Genomic DNA, 19330 nt, shown 5'->3' on the forward strand with positions numbered 1-19330 from the left:
CAAAGACCAGAGCCGACGAGTGGCACACGTTTCCTTAGCAACGGGAAGTGTGCGATTTAAAATCAGTGACGTCACGCCCTTCCCGTGGTGCTTTGCAAACCCAAATTGAATGCTCGGTTAAGGAATACATTTGTATTCTGTTAATTCCCGTTTTAAAGGCATAAGAATAGATCTGAGTTTGACACGCCTGGTCAGAAGGAGCTCACCAGCACCCAAAGTGGAGAGTGCATCGGATAAAGGTAGGACTTATCGCGAGTGGAGATTGTTCACAAATAGTGTTGACAAAGCATTAGCTTGACAGCTATCGTTAGCTTAGCTTAACTCTGTGCGCTAGGTGATTGGATTGTTTTTGTTTAGTTTTTTTTTAGTACTGTGACTATCTGTTGATGATAATTAACATGTAATGCTAAATACAAGTAAATCCGTGTGGTTAAGATGCAATTTCAGATCTAAGTAAATAGTTTTGTAGTGGCAAGTAGATTATAGTGGTGCTCTTATTAGCATCTATTTAGAATGAACTCAATCCCACATAAAATAAATGAATAATGTCACTTTAAATCCAAACTTAACATGAGTTGGATTCGGGACGAAGTAAACCTTTTATGAGTTGTCATTTCCTCACTCGTTTTTTTGGGGGGTCAGGGGCGGATTTCACTTGATTTGACCAATTTATGACCGCACTGGATTATTTTCTGCCTCTTGATGAATAGTAACAAATTAACCTTTTATGGCAATCAACAAAATGACATGCGATCTAAAGACAGAACATGTAACCTATAATTTTGTGCAGCGTCATTATAACGTTAATTTAAGTACTGTTAGACTAAAGCAGGGGTGTCGGACTCCAGTCCTCAAGGGCCGGTGTCCTGCGACTTTTAGACGTGCCTCTGCTGCGCCACACCTGAATAAAATAATTGGACCGTTAGCAAAGCTCTGGAGAACTTATCTACACAATGAGGAGGTAATTAAGCCATTTCATTCCAGTGTTTTGTTCCTGTGGCACAGCTAAGAACATCAGGACAGCGGCCCTTGAGGACTGTGCTTTGACACATGTGGACTAAAGGGTCTTCTGAATGATAAAAATTACAATTAATCAGTTATTTACATTTCTAATCTTTGCTGCAACTTATTGTGTTGTCTTTGCTTGTTTTGTTAAGGAATGATGGATCAGGACTATGAATGCCGGCTGCTCAGACAAATAAATATCCAAAACGAGAATGCAAGCCCCGTAGTAAGTATGCAAGAAACTTACATTTCCTTCTTTGCTCATTTTCTTTCCCCACAAAATGCAAGATTCAGGACTCTGCTTGTTCATTGATCTGTCATAAAAATGTGAAGGCAAACATTCACTTTATGATATTTACATGCTCTGTCGTTTTTATGTGTCCATTTTATTCTGTTTTTTAAAAAGTCTACTATTCTTGAGTTGAATAAATGCACAAGAATTCCAATGTATGGTAATACATTCTATTCTCTGTACTATTCCTTTATTAAAGTTATAGTATTTTTACATAAGTATTTAACTTTCTGAATATTTCAAAACACTTTTACTGCATAGTTTTGAACCATATCACTGCTAAAAGTTGTAATAAGGAGACCATTTGCGATGGTCCCAGATTTTCTGTGTTGCTCTTTGTCTGATCTGTCATTGTGTTTCCAACTCCCTCGGTGACATTTGGCATCTGATGCACAACATACTGAAGAGAAACTCCACCCAAAGACAATCTTTTGTGTTTTTAATATTACACAAAATGACCTTCCTATGAGACTTAGTTTTTATGCGGAGCGATTTTGTTCCATAAATATATAATGGCATTACACGATTGTGGATTTGTTTCACCACCTCCCAAATGTACTTTACTGGATTGAGATCTGGGGACATTGGGAGCCATTAGAGTAAATTTCTCTCGTTATGTTCAAGAAACCAGTTTGCGATGTAGTGAGCTTTGAGACACGGTGCATAATTCTGCTGGAAATAGCCATCTGAAGATTTGTAAACTGTAAATGAAGATATTGAGATTGGTCAACAATAATAGTTGGAACGATTTGGATTGAATTTATTTTCATTAAACCAAAAGTCTTGTTTCTGACAGGAAACAAAACCAATATCTCACACAAGGTAATAGGGTTAAAAAAAATGATTTCTTCCTGTTTTTATTTAAATTTGAACAACAAATGGCACTAATGGGCTCAAAGTGTGCAAAAAAAAGTATCCTCTCTGCCATTACATCACCGCCAGCCTGAAAGAGTGATATAAAGCTGTTCGGATCTGTGGTTTCACGTTGTTTTTCACCAGAGTCTGACACTGCCATCTGAATGCAACAGCTGAAATCAAGACTCATCAGACCAGGCAACAGTTTTCCAGGCTGTTATTGTTCCGTCTTGGTGAGCCTGTAATAACTGAAGCCTCAGTTTCCTGTTGTCAGCTGACAGGAGTGACACCCAGTGCAGTCTTCCACTACTCGGTGTCAGCATATTGTGCATTCACAGACTGTGCTCTGCGTTTAAGGGTTTCAATGAACAGTTGAGCTTTCTCTTTTGGTATCAACAAAGCACTTTCGTCTGCACAACTACCTCTCACTGGAGATTTTGTTTTTCATACCCTTCTTTATAAACTTGAGAAAATTTTGGACATCAGTTTCTGAAACGCTCGGTCAAGCCTGTCTGGCACCGGCCACCATTCCTCTTTCAAAGCAACTCAAATTCACTTTGTACTTCATCCTGATGCTTGTTTTGATCTTCAGCAAGATATCCAACACGTCTAGATGCTGTCATGTGATTGGCTGATTCCCTATTTGTGGAGTCAGCATCTAAAGTGGCTGCTGAGTGTAACATCGTTAGCCTCGTAGTATAACTGCCCAAGTCATATTTTAACGTTTTTCTAAAACAAGAGAACAAAATGTTCACAATGTATGGATTTTGGGTTCTGATAGACTGAGTTGAAAGGCAAATAGGGTGATGTAGGAGTTTAAGGAGATTAATATTATGCAGATATCTTACCATAATTTGGCCAAAATGCAATCTAGGCAATTATGGTATAAAGGTAACAACATGCAATTGTAATTTATGTTTAATTGGTTTGCAAGATAAAACGGCTCAATGTTGATTGAGCCAGACTTTACTCTTTAGCTTCATGTTAGCAAATGCAATATAGAAGCTTTTTGTTCTGAAGTTTGTTGGTCTGTTGCCTGTATACAACGTAAGTGTGCATTCAGTTTTTAGAGTTGCTTGTTCAAATAAAGCATCTTCAGCAAAAACCTCAAAATTTTGTAATCCTTTATTGTAAAGATAACCAGATTATCGACTCATATTCAATATATTAGCATCTATAAAGTGCCTGTTTGATGAAAAGAAGCCAACCGATTGCATCAAATCGGCAGGGTTTTTTTTTGGTCCAATCCTCAGCTCTGAGAATGTAAAGGGCTTCAGGCGACAGTCAAGAAGACAGCAGCACTGGGCGCAGAAAGTTGTGCCATCTGTCTTAACTTGTATGTTTAATTCATTATCATTGAACAATATTGACAATTCTCACAAAAGAGTAGTTGTAAACTGGCGCGAGACTAAGAATGGAAGAGCTTGTTACTGTCCATCTGTGTAAAAGTAAAATAGTCAGACGAGTTATTTGACCGTGGCTCCGGGGTTGAGCTAAAACAGGACCTCATTGGCCAAATGATTGGCCTTTGTAAATGTTGCCTCCTGTTGTTAACACCTCAAATGAATGCACCATCTGCCACATAAATTATCCTCCTGTTTTGTTATTAAGATTTCAAGTCTGTGTCCAAGAGCCGTTTCTGTTTGGCCTCCAGTCAGAAAATGCCGTTCTCTCTCTTCCCTCGTGTAGAAAGCTGTGGGAGCGGTGCGATCTCTGACACCCACCAGCTCCCCCCTGTCCTCGCCCAGCAAGCACGGCGATCGCTTCATTCCCTCCCGGGCGGGAGCCAACTGGAGTGTCAACTTCCACCGCATTAATGTGAGTCTGCCGCTCGGCACCAGCGGCTTCGCTGTCTGTCCTAGCAAACGCACAGCGCTTCCAGAAGCAAAGTGTTCAGTTTGTGCGCTTGGGGAAACATATTTCACGCTACTCGTTTTGTTCGATCTTCTGTTTAATGTCCAACTTTGTCTTGTTTGTGTTTTTTTTTTTTTTTCTTTCCATTTTCTGATCCAGGAAATTGAAAAGTCGCACAGTCAAAATAGAAAAACCAAAGATGGGACAACCGACAGCAATAAAGGTACTATATGTCTTGATTTTTTTTATTGTTTTCTCTCAACCTGGGATATTTTTGGCACAAATCCATAGCGGCATCCATTTCTCCTGACATCTCAAAGCAGGCAATATCAGAGATGGATATCAGTCACTAATTTTTCTCTTAAAGGACTCTGAGTCAGTCAAGGCAGAAAACGCTGTAAATGAAGATGCAACTCTTGCATAAATTTCATCATTCTACCCTTGTTTACTTTTTGTAAAACGTGAGCTATGCTCTTCTAATCTTAAAAACCTATGTTTATCATAATCGGTCAGTTAGAGCTGTTTTATTATGTCAGCATTTCATCTGTCACATAATCATCTTAAGTTGTAGTTTGATAAATGTAACTTTTTTTTTTCTTTTTTTCCTCTTCAAGCAAAAATGATTATTTAGCTAAACATTGATGTTGAACTTTATTAACTATTTACTGTTTAACTACAAAGTATTGTTCTTCTGGGTTTGGAGACCTAATGGCCAGTTTTTTTTTTTGTTTTTATCCTTTAATAATGAACACCAATTAAAAATTACATTTCGTGTTCACTTGTGTTGACTTTGACCAACATTTCAATTGGTTTGATATTTTTAAACACTGAAGTGTGAGAAGCATACAAAAAAGTGGAGGCAAACACTTTTTCACATTGCTGATCTGCTGCTTGCATGCAAGTGTAGAAAAGATTTGTTTGTAAAGAGATCCTGCACCTTCACTCTACCAAAAGTGTTAAATTCAAAATAAAAATCATTTTAAAAGCATCATGCGTTATGAAAGGGGGCTCGGTTTGGCTGGGGAGCCTCTCCGGTTCAGCTCTGCCTGAACGGGAACTCCTGGAATATGAACATTACAGCCTCTGCGTATGAATTTGAGGCGCCTGACCTGACTGGAGCGTGTTAGAGCTTGTACTAAAACATCCTTACTGAAAGCTCTCGTGAAACGGTAACTTTTCTGTTTGGCCATTTTCTGTTGAATGAACACGAAGTGGAGGAAATATTTATCTGATCGCAGGAGTTTTGTGAGCTTGCTCACCTGGAAAGAAAGGAAGGGTTTTAGTGAAATGAGGTGTCGATCCCCTGCGACCCTGCCAGGTTTCATGCGTCTGTTTGGCACAGAGGTCAAACGCAGAGCAAATCCTTTCATATCGGCTATCACCGTGGAAAGACAGGAGTTGTCAAAGGTGTAAGATGGGAGATCTGAGTGGGGTGTAAAGCTTGCAACTACCTGTGTGTTTTTGTTTTTATTCAGAAATGTTGGGAAAGCATATAATGATGAAAAATCAGGGAGTCTTTCCTGTTACGACATGATTTCAATGCATTTACGGACTAATAGATGGGGCACATGAGTCATAAAATGTCATGTGTGAACATTCCTCCCATAGCGGAGGCACTGATTGGTCAGTGGTGACCCAGGACGCATCGCCAGGGCAACAAGGAGGAGGCTAAGGGAGATCCACGTTAATGCCGTTGAGGCTCCTAGTGGGTCTCCGCACCTCAGTCCTCCAAAAATGTACTGAGTGAGCCATAGCTTTGTGTTGCTTAGCAGCAGCCACTAAACCTAAATGATTTAGAGTATTTCTGAACAGAGGAGGGAACCAAAATCCTTCCTGAGAGGTTTGCCAACCCGATGACCAGCCGAACAAAATCTCTGAGCCGTGCTTGGCAACAAAGGTGTCGCTATGAAGCCTTTAGTCGTGTTTTTCTGAAGAATAAAATCAGTATTTATTTTTTTTCCCCCAGTCGAGTTTAAATATCATATAGTGAAGTTTAATTAATGACAAATTATTAATTGTTTATATTAAACAACATGCATCAGAGAAGACAGCGAGTCTTTGCACCATAACAGATTTTATTAATTGGTTTTAGATGTGCATTTAGAGCTGAGATGTGTATATATATTTTTTATCATCTAATATTTTTGGACTGTTTCCTCAAGCTTCTCCTTCTTAAGCCAGTTTTGATGACTTGACCTCTCTTTTTATTTACAAAGCGTGAGAAGGAATATAGAATAAGGAAACCGGTATTAAACACAGCTCAGGCAAATATCCTCGCTAAAGCAGTGAAATTGCAGAGGGAGCGCGGTGAATTCATGTTTAATTTTGACAGCCCGGTTAGATTTTTCACCTCTCGTCTCTGTCGTCAGTGGACGGTCTGGCTTACTCCGCTCTGCTGAAGAACGAGCTGCTGGGAGCGGGAATTGAGAAGGTTCAAGACCCTCAGTCTGAAGACCGTCGATTGCAGCCGTCTACTCCTGCCAAGAGGAGCCTTTTTAGCGTAAGCAAAGAAAACGGCTGTAACTCGTATTTGTTCATTTGAAGTGGGGGACTTCCTCCAAGTTATTTGCCGTTTGTGTTTCGTAGTATTCTGTAAGTACGAAGAGGGCTCTACCGGAAGAAGACGGCAACACTGTTTCCCCGTATTCTCTATCACCTGTCAGCAGCAACAGGTAAACATTTTTATTCCAGAATCAAGGAGTTTCTTTTTTTTGTTTGTTTTGTTTTTTTTCTTTTTGTTGCTGTTGTTGCTATGATTTTTAATTTTTTTTCTTCACTCTGCAGCCAAAAATTGCTACGGTCACCAAGAAAGCCTACACGCAAGATTTCCAAAATTCCCTTTAAAGTTTTAGATGCTCCAGAGCTTCAGGATGACTTCTACCTCAACCTGGTGGACTGGTCGTCTCTGAACGTGCTCAGCGTGGGGCTGGGTACCTGTGTCTACCTGTGGAGCGCCTGCACCAGCCAGGTGTGCGACGCCTCTTTTGAGTCTGGCTTTGAAAGTTTTCCGATCCTTGTGTTGCGTGAATCGAGAATTTATTTTTTTCCTCTTTTTTTTCTGTTTCCTAGGTGACGCGTCTTTGCGACCTCTCTGTAGAAGGAGATTCGGTTACGTCAGTCGGCTGGTCAGAGAGGGTAGGTCTCTATCCTTTTTTCAAAAAAATTTAATGAACCTTTCTTAACACAAAAAGACGGAGCTCTAAAATAAGTCACAGACTTATTTTACCTAACCAAAGCGGCAGGATATGGAGCCGGAAGACATTGAACAAAAGCTAAAAACAGGAGAAGGTTTACTTCTTACTTAAATGATGGCCTAAAAAAAAAAAAAGCAGTAAAATCTTAATTAAAATATGTCGGGTTTCTTCTGGCTCTGGTCTATAATTAAAGTTAATCAGTAGTTGGATTTTTTATTTTTTTTTTAGACCCAATGTAAACTCCACTCTACATTGGGTCTAAATGTAGGCCGTGATTAAAAAGTCGTGGTCTAAATAGCTCACTATTTAAAAATCAAGTTTCTATTCTGGTCGATGGGAGTCGTATTAAAGCTACCCAGGATTTACAGAAAAAGGTTGCTGAAATAGAAACGGATCCATTATACATTGTTGAGCCGAGCACAAAATTTCTATTCCTCTTTTTTCAACAATTAAATGAAACATTTAACGTTTAAATGCGTCATCTGACTCCACGATCACATATCTGTGTTTTGACTGTGTTGTTTTTAGGGTAACCTGGTAGCGGTGGGCACGCACAAGGGCTACGTCCAGATTTGGGACGCGGCAGCAGGGAAGAAGCTCTCTGTGTTGGAGGGACACACGGCCAGAGTGGGTGAGTTGACAGTCAGACAGATGGAGGAGGAGACGGTGCGAAGACGAATTTATTAGAATCTTTGAATATTTCCTAGCAGTTGTTATCAGTGTCTCTCGTTCTCACCCAGTGAATCATCTCCCCTTCGACCTGCCTTTCGATTTTTTTCTTCTTCTTTTCTTTTTTTGCTGCCAGGTGCTTTGGCGTGGAACGCCGACCAGCTGTCGTCTGGAAGCCGCGATCGTGTGATCCTGCAGCGGGACATCAGAGCGCCACCTCTGCAGTCGGAGCGCCGTCTCCAGGGCCACAGGCAGGAAGTCTGCGGGCTCAAGTGGAGCACGGACCACCAGCTGCTGGCTTCAGGCGGAAACGATAACAAGGTAGGCAAGAAGAAGGGGATCTTATCTGTTCCTCCGACGGCCGCACATCTGGAGAGCAACCTGATATCCTGCATTTCCCCCGTTTCCATAGCTACTCGTGTGGAACCACTCGAGCGTGCTGCCCGTGCAGCAATACACAGAGCACTTGGCTGCAGTGAAGGCCATCGCCTGGTCGCCCCACCAGCACGGCCTGCTGGCCTCGGGTGGCGGCACGGCTGACCGCTGCATCCGCTTCTGGAACACTCTGACCGGCCAGCCGCTGCAGTGCACCGACACCGGCTCTCAGGTCTGCAACCTGGCCTGGTCCAAGCACACCAATGAACTGGTGAGTCCTCTGACGCTTCTGAGGCCGTTGATGTGAAAAGAAATAGTTGTAAAAGGGGAGGGGGAAAAAGGTAAAGTTGGTTCCAGATGTGTTGGTGACTCAAAGCTCAGCTTGGAAATGAATAAAGGATTTTAAATCAGGCTTCTTTTTTTTTGTGAATCTTTCACTTTTCACTAAAACAGTAGGAATTGTTGCTATTCGTTAAGTATTTGACTTTTGCCAGGGTAAAAGGTGTTTCTTTGAACGTTGTGACCCTGCCTTTAGCTTTTTTGTTTGTTTGTTTTTTACTACTTTTATTCAATACGTACTGTACGCTCCTGTCTGCTTCTGAGCCACATTCCCTCCTCATTTGTTTGCTTTTCTTTTGTTTGTTCTCTCCAGGTTAGCACACACGGTTATTCCCAAAACCAGATCCTGGTTTGGAAGTATCCCTCTTTAACCCAAGTGGCAAAACTCACCGGGCATTCCTACAGAGTACTCTACCTGGTAAGCAATTTATTTAGATTTAACCACCATAAACAAGAAAAGTGTCTGATTAGAACCATAGAAGAAAATTATTATAAGAAGTTAGTGAAGGATCCTAACAAGTATAGGGGACTCTTTGCTTTAATATTCTCTAATGTGTACATATTTTAAATTTGAGAGGACAGTAAATTAGCTAATTTTAAGTTCTTTTGGCCTCTTTAAATTTGTCACTAGACCCAAAATCTGCTACGGTATCCTTTGCGGAGGGTTCAAGCAGCTTAATCTTTCTATCAAATTCACCCTCAAAATTAATTTTCTTGTTTTAATTTTATATTTAAATTTTTAATGTTGTTAAAATTCATTAAAGTATCCAAATTAGGGTGTCCTAATGTTTTTTTCCCCACATGATCGTTGATGCTCTTTGCAGTATTCTGGCTCCAGGCAGAGAACAGCTGATCGTGGTTTTGATCCTAGATAAACTGCTCTGGTGGTTTTCTGGCTTCAGAGCCGCTTTAATAAATATTACCTGTGAAGTCAAACCATCTACGGTCCTCTACAAAAAAACAAAAAATCCAGAACAGAGCCGAGAGAGAGGGTCAAACATTTTACTGGTGGAGACATTTGCAGTGATGTAATGTGATGGCACCATGTTGCTGTGGGAAGCCGAGCCGTTTCTTTTACAGAACCCGTTAAAATCTGGTTCTCATTCCAGCGCCTGGTTGGGCGATGGAGCTGCTTTGCTGGAAAATAACTGACAGTCAGCTTTTCTGAAATGTAGCTAGAATAATGACAGTATAACCCCGATGTTCATGCTGTGCACCGGATGTGTAATGAGGCGCTCTGTGCAGGCCATGTCACCCGATGGAGAAGCCATCGTGACCGGGGCGGGAGACGAAACGCTTCGGTTCTGGAACGTCTTCAGTAAAATGAGATCCACTAAGGTAGCGACCCAACTCCTTATTTTATTTTATTTTTTTCTCTCCATTCCCCTAAGACACACAATGTGGCATGTTGGTGGTATGTTTCTCTCCTGTTTGAAAACAGTATTTTTGTGATTCGTCCCCCTCAGGAATCTGTGTCGGTGCTGAACCTCTTCACCAGGATCCGGTAGTCTGTTCTGCAAGGGAGCAGCGGCGGGAAGGGGGGGAGTCATCTCTGCACGCATCACGTTGTGAACGGACCATCTTCAGGAGGGGAGGCGGCGGGCGGGGGCTCCCTTCCCCTCCGCTTCTCTTGAATAATTTAGCCGTGTTGTAGCCGAGGTTGGGAGGTGCTGCAGAGATGCACAGTCAGGTTGTGGAGAGCCGAGGGGAGGAGCACAGCGCACACAGAGTGAACCACTGCCTCTGCAAACAGACCTGTGGTCCCCGACCACGGGGAACGTTCCGGAGCCGTCTGTGCGATTGTTTTGTTTACAAACTGACTCTGTGCATACCTGCCAAAATATATTACGTTTGTCCTTTTGATTGTTTATTTATTTTTAACACTTTTTTTTTTTTTTAAGGTATATCCTTATAATTCTGGTGGATTTATGTCCGTAGCTTTCAGTCTAATGTCTGGATTTGTTCAGATTTGTTAAAAGGAAATTGTTTTTTTTTTTGGGGGGGGCAGGGGGTTGTTCGGTTTTTGAAGAGGTTCTGATGCGTCACGGATAAAGACTACAAATAACATCATCCGGTTTTGCTTTGAAATCTCAAGACAAGTCAATTTCATAAAAAAAAATGCCTTTTTCTTTTTTTTAACACAGCTCATTTTAGAATAATAAATGTTCAGGCATTATTTCTCAATATCAAGTTAAAGAAGAAAAGGACTAATGGAAAACTGTACATAAGGACAATGTTACAGGAGTAATTCCTGTGAAGCTATATTGTTTTTAGTCTGACTTGTATGGGATTCTTTTTTTTTTTTAATCTTATCCTTTAGTTCATTTGTGGATTATTGAACAAGGAACATTTAAAAAAAAAAAAAAGAAGTCATTTCGATTCATCGGTGTACTTTGTAACCACGACTGAACTTTACAGTTTAAAAAAGAAAAGAAAACGAATAATCCGAAAACAAATTATGTTTGCAGAACTTTTGCGTTGTCTGCTGAGACGCTCGAGCCCAACGCACTTCAGCCGTGCTTTTTGGATAAACATATTTTACCGTATCATATCACCTGCTTTCATTTTCTCCCTGGAATGTCGAGCCGAGGTGCCAGGTTTAAATGAGCGACTTTCATTTTTCTATACAGTGAAGCATGTTTGAGGAAAAGATTAGCAGATTTGCTGCAAACATCTCATTTGATGCCACTTCAAACTTATCCTGCCAATTTAAATTATGGAAAGATTGTTTAAGTGGGAAAACTTTCTGTACCAAGATCTGATCAGCAAATAAATGCCCATATCTTGTCAAGTCGGCCACGGCTGTTTTGTTTCAAACCCCAGTTTTCGGTGAATGGACTGAACTTTTATAGAAACTTTCTAGTCAGATTCAGCCAGCTGCAGTCTTAAACGTCCGTATAACGTTCCTGTATGCGTTTCTTTTAATGTTGTGCTTTTTGATTTACAGAGTCCTTTTCTCAGATTTTTTTAAATTCATTAAAATATTGTAACTTCATAAAATTATATATATATATATATATATATATATACTTTTTATTTTCAAGCTCACTCTGCTTGACTATTTTGGCCCCCTGTGGCAAAAATGAAATGTCTTGACTCTGGTCTAGGCCCTCAACTCCGATATTCAGTGATTGACATACTGATGAGGATGTTGTGCTGTTTTTGAGTTTCATTCATTTATCATTTATTTCCCATCATCCATCACCAATCTGAACACTTTCTAGCTGCCGTTTCCTTTTCTGCGCTAAATCCAAACACCAGAGGGAGCCACTCAAATCCACATCTGCTTCCACACCCCTGCATTCAACCTTAAACAAATTACATTGAAGGTAAAGTTCAGCTACTCCCTGTGATTCAGACTTGGTTTTAAAAAAAAAAAAACTGTCAGGAACCGTGATCTTTGACTCTCGCAGAACATCCAGTTTAATTTTTAGCGAGAGTTCAGATTAAAACCCGCATTTGTTAGTATGAGAGTTTCTAGCCGTGAAAAGCATTTTCTCCATCACCTTGTTTCCTGGGACTCTGTAAATTTCCATCATATTCCTGGAGCAGCCCACACACAGAAGCTTAGTTTTGACCCAGAGGATGGAGCATAATAAATGTTCTCAGCCTTAAAACGCTCCCACACCTCTGCAGGTGCCCCGCAGCTTATCCAAATTCACTGTCACCCATTAAAGCAGCAAATGGATGTTATGAACAACAGCTGAAGGGCCCAAATACATGCAGAAATGATGGGTGAATAATTACACTCTTTTTTTTTTTTTTGGCTCTTGTTTTAATTTACACATCACAAATAGATTTCAGCATTTAAGCAGAAAAAGTTGGATTTAATAAGAAAAAGCACAATCACAACTAACTGAGTTACTCTGAAATAACAAAAAAAAAAGGTGTTCTTTTTTTTTGTGCCAGGTTCTGTGGGCCCAGGTGACTCAGCTTCTATCAACACCAAAGAGCCCGAGCCTTTCTTCCCTTTCGGACTCCATTATAATGTCATCGGAATAACATGCCTGCTCCATTATAGTGATCAGATAAATCATCAGAATGGAGGACTTTCAGCACAGTCTTCCTGCTCATCACGGTGGGCAGATGTTAACATTAAGCCCCCTGAAAGCAGTGGGGAAAGGGGAACTCTAATATGCATAATCCTACCTCCTGATGTTCCCATCAAGAGACTCAGAGTGTGATGCACATTATTCCACCAAAGCCCTTCGACACGGAGAACAGGATCTTTCCCCAGGTTCCTCCCTAAGCCCGACTCTTGTGTGTTCTTGATAACTAGGCGAGAGTGATATCAAAGGAACAAAGCTTCTGTGATCACTGTTAGCTACAACAACCAGACTCCTTCTTCTTTATTTCTTTATTTTTTTTGCCTTTTGCCCATTTTGCCAGTGAATGCCCTGTTTACACGTAGAGAAAAGTCGCTCACCTCTGTTCTGCCTTTTTTTTTTTTACCTTCTATTAAAACGGGGGGGGGGGGGGTTGGGTGTTTTTCCACACCCTGGAAACTGCAATGAGCTGTCAAGTGACTTCTGCTGCTCTGATTTAAATAGCTCGGTATTCTAATGATGCGTCAACATGTTCATTAGGTGGGGAAAAAAGGAAACTGAGCCACGCTCATGCAGGATGTGAAAGAGAAACAGAGAAGAATTGATTTCTATTTAAGACATCCCAGACAAAGTGAAAAAAGGTACTTTGGAGGAATGATTACCTCTGAGCTTGACGTGTTGCAATGGGGAACGCGGTAAAATGTGTTGCGTGTGTTAGTTTTTAAATGTGTGTGTGGATGAAGTGATTATAATAGTGCATTATCTACCTTAACTGTTACGTACAGAAATTTCTACTCACCCTTATCTTAATGAACATCAAATCATTTCTATTTATAAATATAACCAAGTGACGACATCATTTTTTATTCTTTTTTCTTTTCTTTGTTTAACTGAATTACAAACCTAAACCTGCCAAGGGTACGGCTAGTTTTGGACTTCACTGTAATTTTTTAGATTCTTCTTTTTCTTCTTCAGAACTGAGTGTTGCATTGTGGTGCAGGTGTTGGAGCGCTGCTGTTTTGCAAAAATAAATAACTTTTAGGGGTTCAAATCTCTGACTAAGTTCCTTCTGCTCTGCCCCTTCATGTGTGAGTTCTCAGTGTTTTCTCTTTCCACAGATATGCCACCTGTTTAAATTTCTCTTAGTGTGAGCGTGTGCATTCTCTGTGTTGACCTCTGACAGTCAGGTGACCTACCAGCCCTCAATATTAAACTGTATGGATGGTAAGTTAACATAATTTGATCTTTTCTAGCAGCCAATCATGTGCACACCACAAGGTTCACTGTTGAGTCCAGGAACAATCAACAAGTGACAAGAGGATCTGGAATTGAACACACAGCTTTCCATTTACTCTAGCCCATTATTCGTCCCATTTTTTAACTGATTTATTAATCACATTGAAAGGAAGCAAATTGAAAACAGCAAGTAAATAACTGCTGGTCCAAAAGTGCTTAATGTGTAAAAGGTTTAACAAGCATGTTTGTGTTCAGCCATGACAACTTTTTCTTTTTCTTTTTTAGCTATAGCTTGAAAAAAAAATGTTTGTCCAGATGAACCGCTGTGCTGTTTTTGAAGCTGCAAGATGGCAGAGGTTCTGCGTTCGCCTTGGCCCCGGTCTGTCTGCCCATTAGTTGGAAAACTAGTTAGAAAATGCCAAGCTCGTGCCAAGAAAGACATGATGAGGACTCGAAGAATGTAGCCTGAGTGATCCGATGAGAAATGAACAACTCAAATGGAGGTGTAAAGATTATATGGACAAAACTAGAGGAGGAGGTTTTCTGGTCCAGCAGCTTCAGGCTGAGACGTTCTGAGAGACGAGAGGCTGTTTGTGAGCAGCAGCTCTCAGGAGTCCAGCACTTGTGAGGACGAATTTAATGTCATTACTTCCCAGAGAAACTTCTCCAGTTTGAACTTTCTCACTGAGAAAATTGGACCTGTTTGCGTCGCAGAAGAACATCTTCCACTCCATCGCAGTGAGATTTCAGAAACCTCAACTTTCATATAGTCCTTAAAAAGTGTTAATTATAAATATTTCTTCAGGCTTCCTGATGGTTTTTACAGTTTTTTTTTTTTTTGTGTGTGTGTGTGGACATGGCTGCTTTCCCCGTATCTTCTCAGAATAACATGCAGAATTTTAAAATAAACATGAAACAACTTGTGTCTTTTTGTTTTTTCTTTTCATTTTACTTTCAATTTTGCATCCGAGTTTCTCTCAAATATTCCCCCTATAAATAGTAACGTAAATTATTGCAATCGACATTTTTTGTTTGTTTTAAATGATTGACAGTGTTAACAAATTTTTGATTTGATTATTTCATTGAACAACTCTGCTTATTGCATGTTGGTTCTATTACTCACTAGTTGTATCTTTTACTGCCTTCATGATAGCACAGAGTAGTTGCTGTTTTTGTTTGACTTGATCCAAAGGCAACATCTTTATCTGCTATGCAGCAAATTAAAATGATATTGAGCTCTGATGCTATCCTAACCAGATTACAGTGTGTTGCCGTTGCGTCTGTTCAGCTTCTTCAGGCAACAGGTAGGCTTTTCTTTTAATTAAAAATAAATTTAAACTGCAATCTTGATCTCAGAGTCAAACTTTTATTAAATTAGATTCGGTGTACCTCAGCTATTAATGCCTCTTTGGCGTTTTCACATTTTGTCACGTTAAAACCACAAAATTAGTTGTGTTTTATTTTGATCTTACTGTGAAAGACTGACCCCAAAACAGTGCGCTATTAAGCATCAGGGGAAGGAAATGATGCGTGGTCTTCTAAATATTTCACAAGTAGCGGTGCACTTCTATATTTTTGGGGGGATGGCGCATTTAAAGAATTACATTTTTTGCTGATTCGTCTTGCAGATTTGCTCCAGTTCAGTCAGACTGCTCAGTTAAATACTGAAAACATACATCTGTCAAGTGTTGCCACATATTTTTGGCTTGGCTTGGCTCTGGACTTTAACTTGACCATTTTAATACATGAAGATTATAGAAAATAATAATGATAGTTCAAAAAAGGAACTACGACTGTGTTTTTAGTGTTGCTTTCTTGCTGTAAAATGAACACATATTTCAGTTTCAAATCGTTTGAGGCACAAGCAGGCTTCTCTACCAGAATTTGTCCTGTTTTTAGCCACTTTTTCCTCATAAACACTTACCATTCTCCGTTCACACTGAAGATAATCGTCCTCCCACCACTTATGCTGCCACCTCCATGTTTCAGCATTGTTTTGTGGGCAGTTGTAGCCTTTTAAGAACACAAAGCATTCAACGTCTGAGCAAAACGTTTCTAACTATAGTCTCATCTGGCCAGAGCACCTTTCCAGTGTCACCTGCAGATTCTGTGGCAAACTTTGGATCTGTCCTCTTGTGATTTTAAGCAATTGCATCAGTTCTAATCTCCCTGAAAGGTCAAACGGTGAAGCAAACAACCAATAGTTGACCTGCTGACGGATCCTCCAGCGGACCGTGGCTCTCCTCTTGGCTGCTTGTCTCCTTATGTGGCCTGCCTGCTAAATGACAAGCCACATCTTTGTTGGCTTGTGGTTTTGGCGTGCTTTTTCACATTTTTAGGATTGTACTCTGAGATGTTCAATATTTGTTCGTCACTTAGCTCGGCTTTCGTCTTCTACACAACTTCATCCTTTACTGTTCATCCCTTCTGTCTTCCTTGGTCTCCATTATGCTGTTTGTTCATTTATGTTCCCAAACTGTTTATTCTGCACTGAGTTGGGCATAATTCACTTCATATTACTGTATTATTATTTTTTTTAATTATTGTTTATTTCTTCACCAAATTCAATTACAGACCAAAATTTTAGTAATAATAATAATAATAATAATAATAATAATAATAATAATAATAATAATAATAATAATAATAATACCTCAGCCATACAGGGGAGAGAAAAAAATACATCTTGAAATAGAAACAGTATATTGGCAATATCAACATCCTACAGAGAGATCCAGCCTCACTCACCATATGTTTTATTCATAGTTTTAACCTTCATATAATGTAATTTGGCTACCGGTTCGGGCCACACCCTTAACGCTGTCTGAAAAATAAATAAATAAAAAAATAAATAAAAAAAAAACTAAAAATCACGTCAATTGGTCTCCTCGCGCCGTCGTCACTCCGCATCGTCCCACCTCCTTCTTGTCTCCTCCGGGCAGCAGACGTATATAAACACGGCTGATCCATCTTCCTCCAGCTTACCCAGTAACATCACGATAACCATTACGTGGAGCTCAGATGGGAGGGCTCAGATTGTGGCTGATTTCTGTAAGAAAGAGAAGCTCGGGGAGAGAGAGAAAGAGAGAGAGAAAAAAAGCGCAAACAGTAAAACAGCTCAGGCCTCGGATGCTCAGAGGTTCGTCGGAATAATTGAACGGTGAGCATATGATTGTTTTTATTGTGATTTATTCCACTGAAACAGTCCGGTTTGCTTCTTTTAGCCGCTACAACTGTCGTCTTTTTAAATGTACATATATATGTATTTTCGACCAAACGCGATTAAAATCAATTTACCAAAAAAAAAAAAAAGGGAGGGAGGGAGAGTGAAAACGCTGAAAGCGTCTTATATCGATACATGACAGCTCGTATTTCCTCTCCTTCCTGCCTCGCGTGAAGAAAAAAGTGTTTATCATGTCGTCATGTGTGATTTGAGACGGAGGAGGGGGGAAAAAAGAGGAAAAAAATAGGCAAACAAACATATAAACACTTCCAAACCGCGGCACATTTTATAATCCCAGACAGGAGAGATGTGTTGGCCCGTTTTTTGAGCCTCCTGAGAGAAAAGTTGGGTGCAGCAACAGGTGGCATGTTGTCTCTTTTCTTCCCGGGCCGAGGCGAGGAGCTGAGGAGATGGAGGAATAGTAGGGCGTCATTCAGCACCGAGACACTGGACAGCTCCCACGTCTGTGGCCGATCGTTCCCCTCCCTCCAAGCTGCCGATCCGGTGGGAACAACAGCTTCATCTGGGAGTTATTTTCCCGCAATGTTCGGACTTATTGCTGGTCACCGTAGCGCGTCCATTGATTTCATGACCTATAGCTTAAAAATCAAATTGATTTTTTTTTTTTTGAGCAGATGTTTTTCTTCTTCCAGGGAAGTTGCCTAATTTACTTTAAATCGACACCAAAAAATAAAATAAGTTGGTTAGTCTTATAGATTATCTCTAAGCAGGTTTTTCCTTTTTGTACAAATTGTCTCTTTTTTTCCCCTAGTTTGCACTCAAGGACCCCCCTCCTCCTCTCCCCCTTTACCCTCTTGCCTCACTTCCTTCCTCTTTCTAAACTGGCCCCTATCTTCCCATCCCCCCACTCCCACTCACTCCCAGTCTTGTTGCATAGCTACCGGCTCAAACACATACTGGGGATGCAGGACGTTCTCCACGTCTGTTCTCTCTCTTTCGGTCCAAATGTGTCCTGGTAGACAGAGGAGCACACACACACGCACACACACACACACACACACACACACACACACACACACACACACACACACACACACACACACACACACACACACACACACACACACACACACACACACACACAAAAAAGCCCCTTCCACGAGCTTTCAGCTGTGCACCGTGTTAAGATTTCTGTGCTGTGATCCGCTTTCTCTGTTTCCGTGTCCCACCACCCCTCCTCGCAACCCCCAGCACCCCGCCTGTCTCGCTCTTTTTGAGAGGAGCTGAAAGGTTGGCATTAAAACAACAAAGGAAGGATGGAATGTCAACAGGCTTCAGAGAGAAATGGGTTGAGGGAAGCGCAGAGATGGAGATTGCATGTACCGTTTCCATCTGCGACTAAAGTTCACAACCTGACACGCTGGGAGCTCGTGCTCCGCAGCACCGCCGACACGCGCTGTGTGCGGCAAATGCCTCTAATTCTTGAATCCACTCTGTGGCACACATGAAGCACCGGTTCCTTAATGAGAGAGACAGAGAGAGAGAGAGAGAGAGAGAGAGAGAGAGAGAGAGAGAGAGAGAGAGAGAGAGAGAGAGAGAGAGAGACTCAAATTTCCAATCTCCTTGTTTTTTGGGGGTTTTTTCCCTCCTCTTCTTCTTCTTCTTCTTCTTCTTCTTTCTTTCAGCGCAGACTGAAGCACGAGGATGAGGACGCAGTCAAGCCTGGGATGAAGTATTGGTGATGCTGAGTGGAAGACTAGTGATTTTGTTGTGACGCTCATCAAAGAACAACAAGTCCCAGTCTACCTCTCAGCACAAGCAAGTGCCCTTCAGTATGCACCACCTTTGCACCCCTGCACGCACAGTCGGCGCTGACGTTAATGACAAGATTTCCAGTTTTTTTTTTTTTTTTCACCAGCAAGCTGCCCTTTAAAATCCCCCCCTAAAACGCTCTGATTCAGTCCCTGCGCGAACCAGCATTCAGTAATGTTAATTACCGGCAAAATTGCAATCAAAAAGGATAATTTAGGCATGGTACTGAATCGTGCGGTGAAAGCTGCTCAGGGAAAAACTGTAATTATGTCATAAAGTGCCTTGTAAAAAAAAAAAAAAAAAAAGATACAGGGAAGCAGCTTTGTTCTATTGTATTACTCCCATTTCCAGACTGTTTGTCTTTATGGCACATTGTTCCTGAAAATGTTTATAGATCATTTATTCAACAACCTTGGATGAAACGTGTGTTTTCAGTTCGTTATAAAGTAAAATAAACCCTTAAAAGTTT

The 19330-nt window shown here is 40.8% G+C and overlaps 1 protein-coding gene across 3 annotated transcripts; it reads left to right on the top strand.

Annotated features, from left to right (window-relative positions):
• Positions 1–47: 47 nt before the first annotated feature.
• fzr1a (fizzy/cell division cycle 20 related 1a) lies at positions 48–19330 on the top strand. Of its 3 annotated transcripts, none has more exons than XM_081598379.1 (15): positions 48–239; positions 985–1064; positions 1158–1231; positions 3842–3970; positions 4166–4229; positions 6376–6506; positions 6593–6678; positions 6791–6974; positions 7076–7141; positions 7729–7831; positions 8006–8190; positions 8282–8515; positions 8897–9001; positions 9829–9921; positions 10050–11374. In XM_081598379.1, exons 3-15 carry the CDS (start codon positions 1160–1162, stop codon positions 10089–10091), a joined length of 1494 nt encoding a protein of 497 aa, XP_081454505.1. In that variant the 5' UTR covers positions 48–239; positions 985–1064; positions 1158–1159; the 3' UTR covers positions 10092–11374. The 3 variants fall into 3 exon arrangements, 1 of the variants encoding a protein (XP_081454505.1); XR_014084291.1 differs by lacking the exon at positions 985–1064 and adding an exon at positions 18735–19330 and having other exon boundaries at positions 49–239; positions 10050–17025; XR_014084292.1 differs by lacking the exon at positions 985–1064 and adding an exon at positions 18740–19330 and having other exon boundaries at positions 49–239; positions 10050–17025.

Source organism: Poecilia reticulata, chromosome 17, assembly GCF_904066995.2.
Source record: "Poecilia reticulata chromosome 17, P_reticulata-male-v2, whole genome shotgun sequence".
Classification (NCBI taxonomy): domain Eukaryota; kingdom Metazoa; phylum Chordata; class Actinopteri; order Cyprinodontiformes; family Poeciliidae; genus Poecilia; species Poecilia reticulata.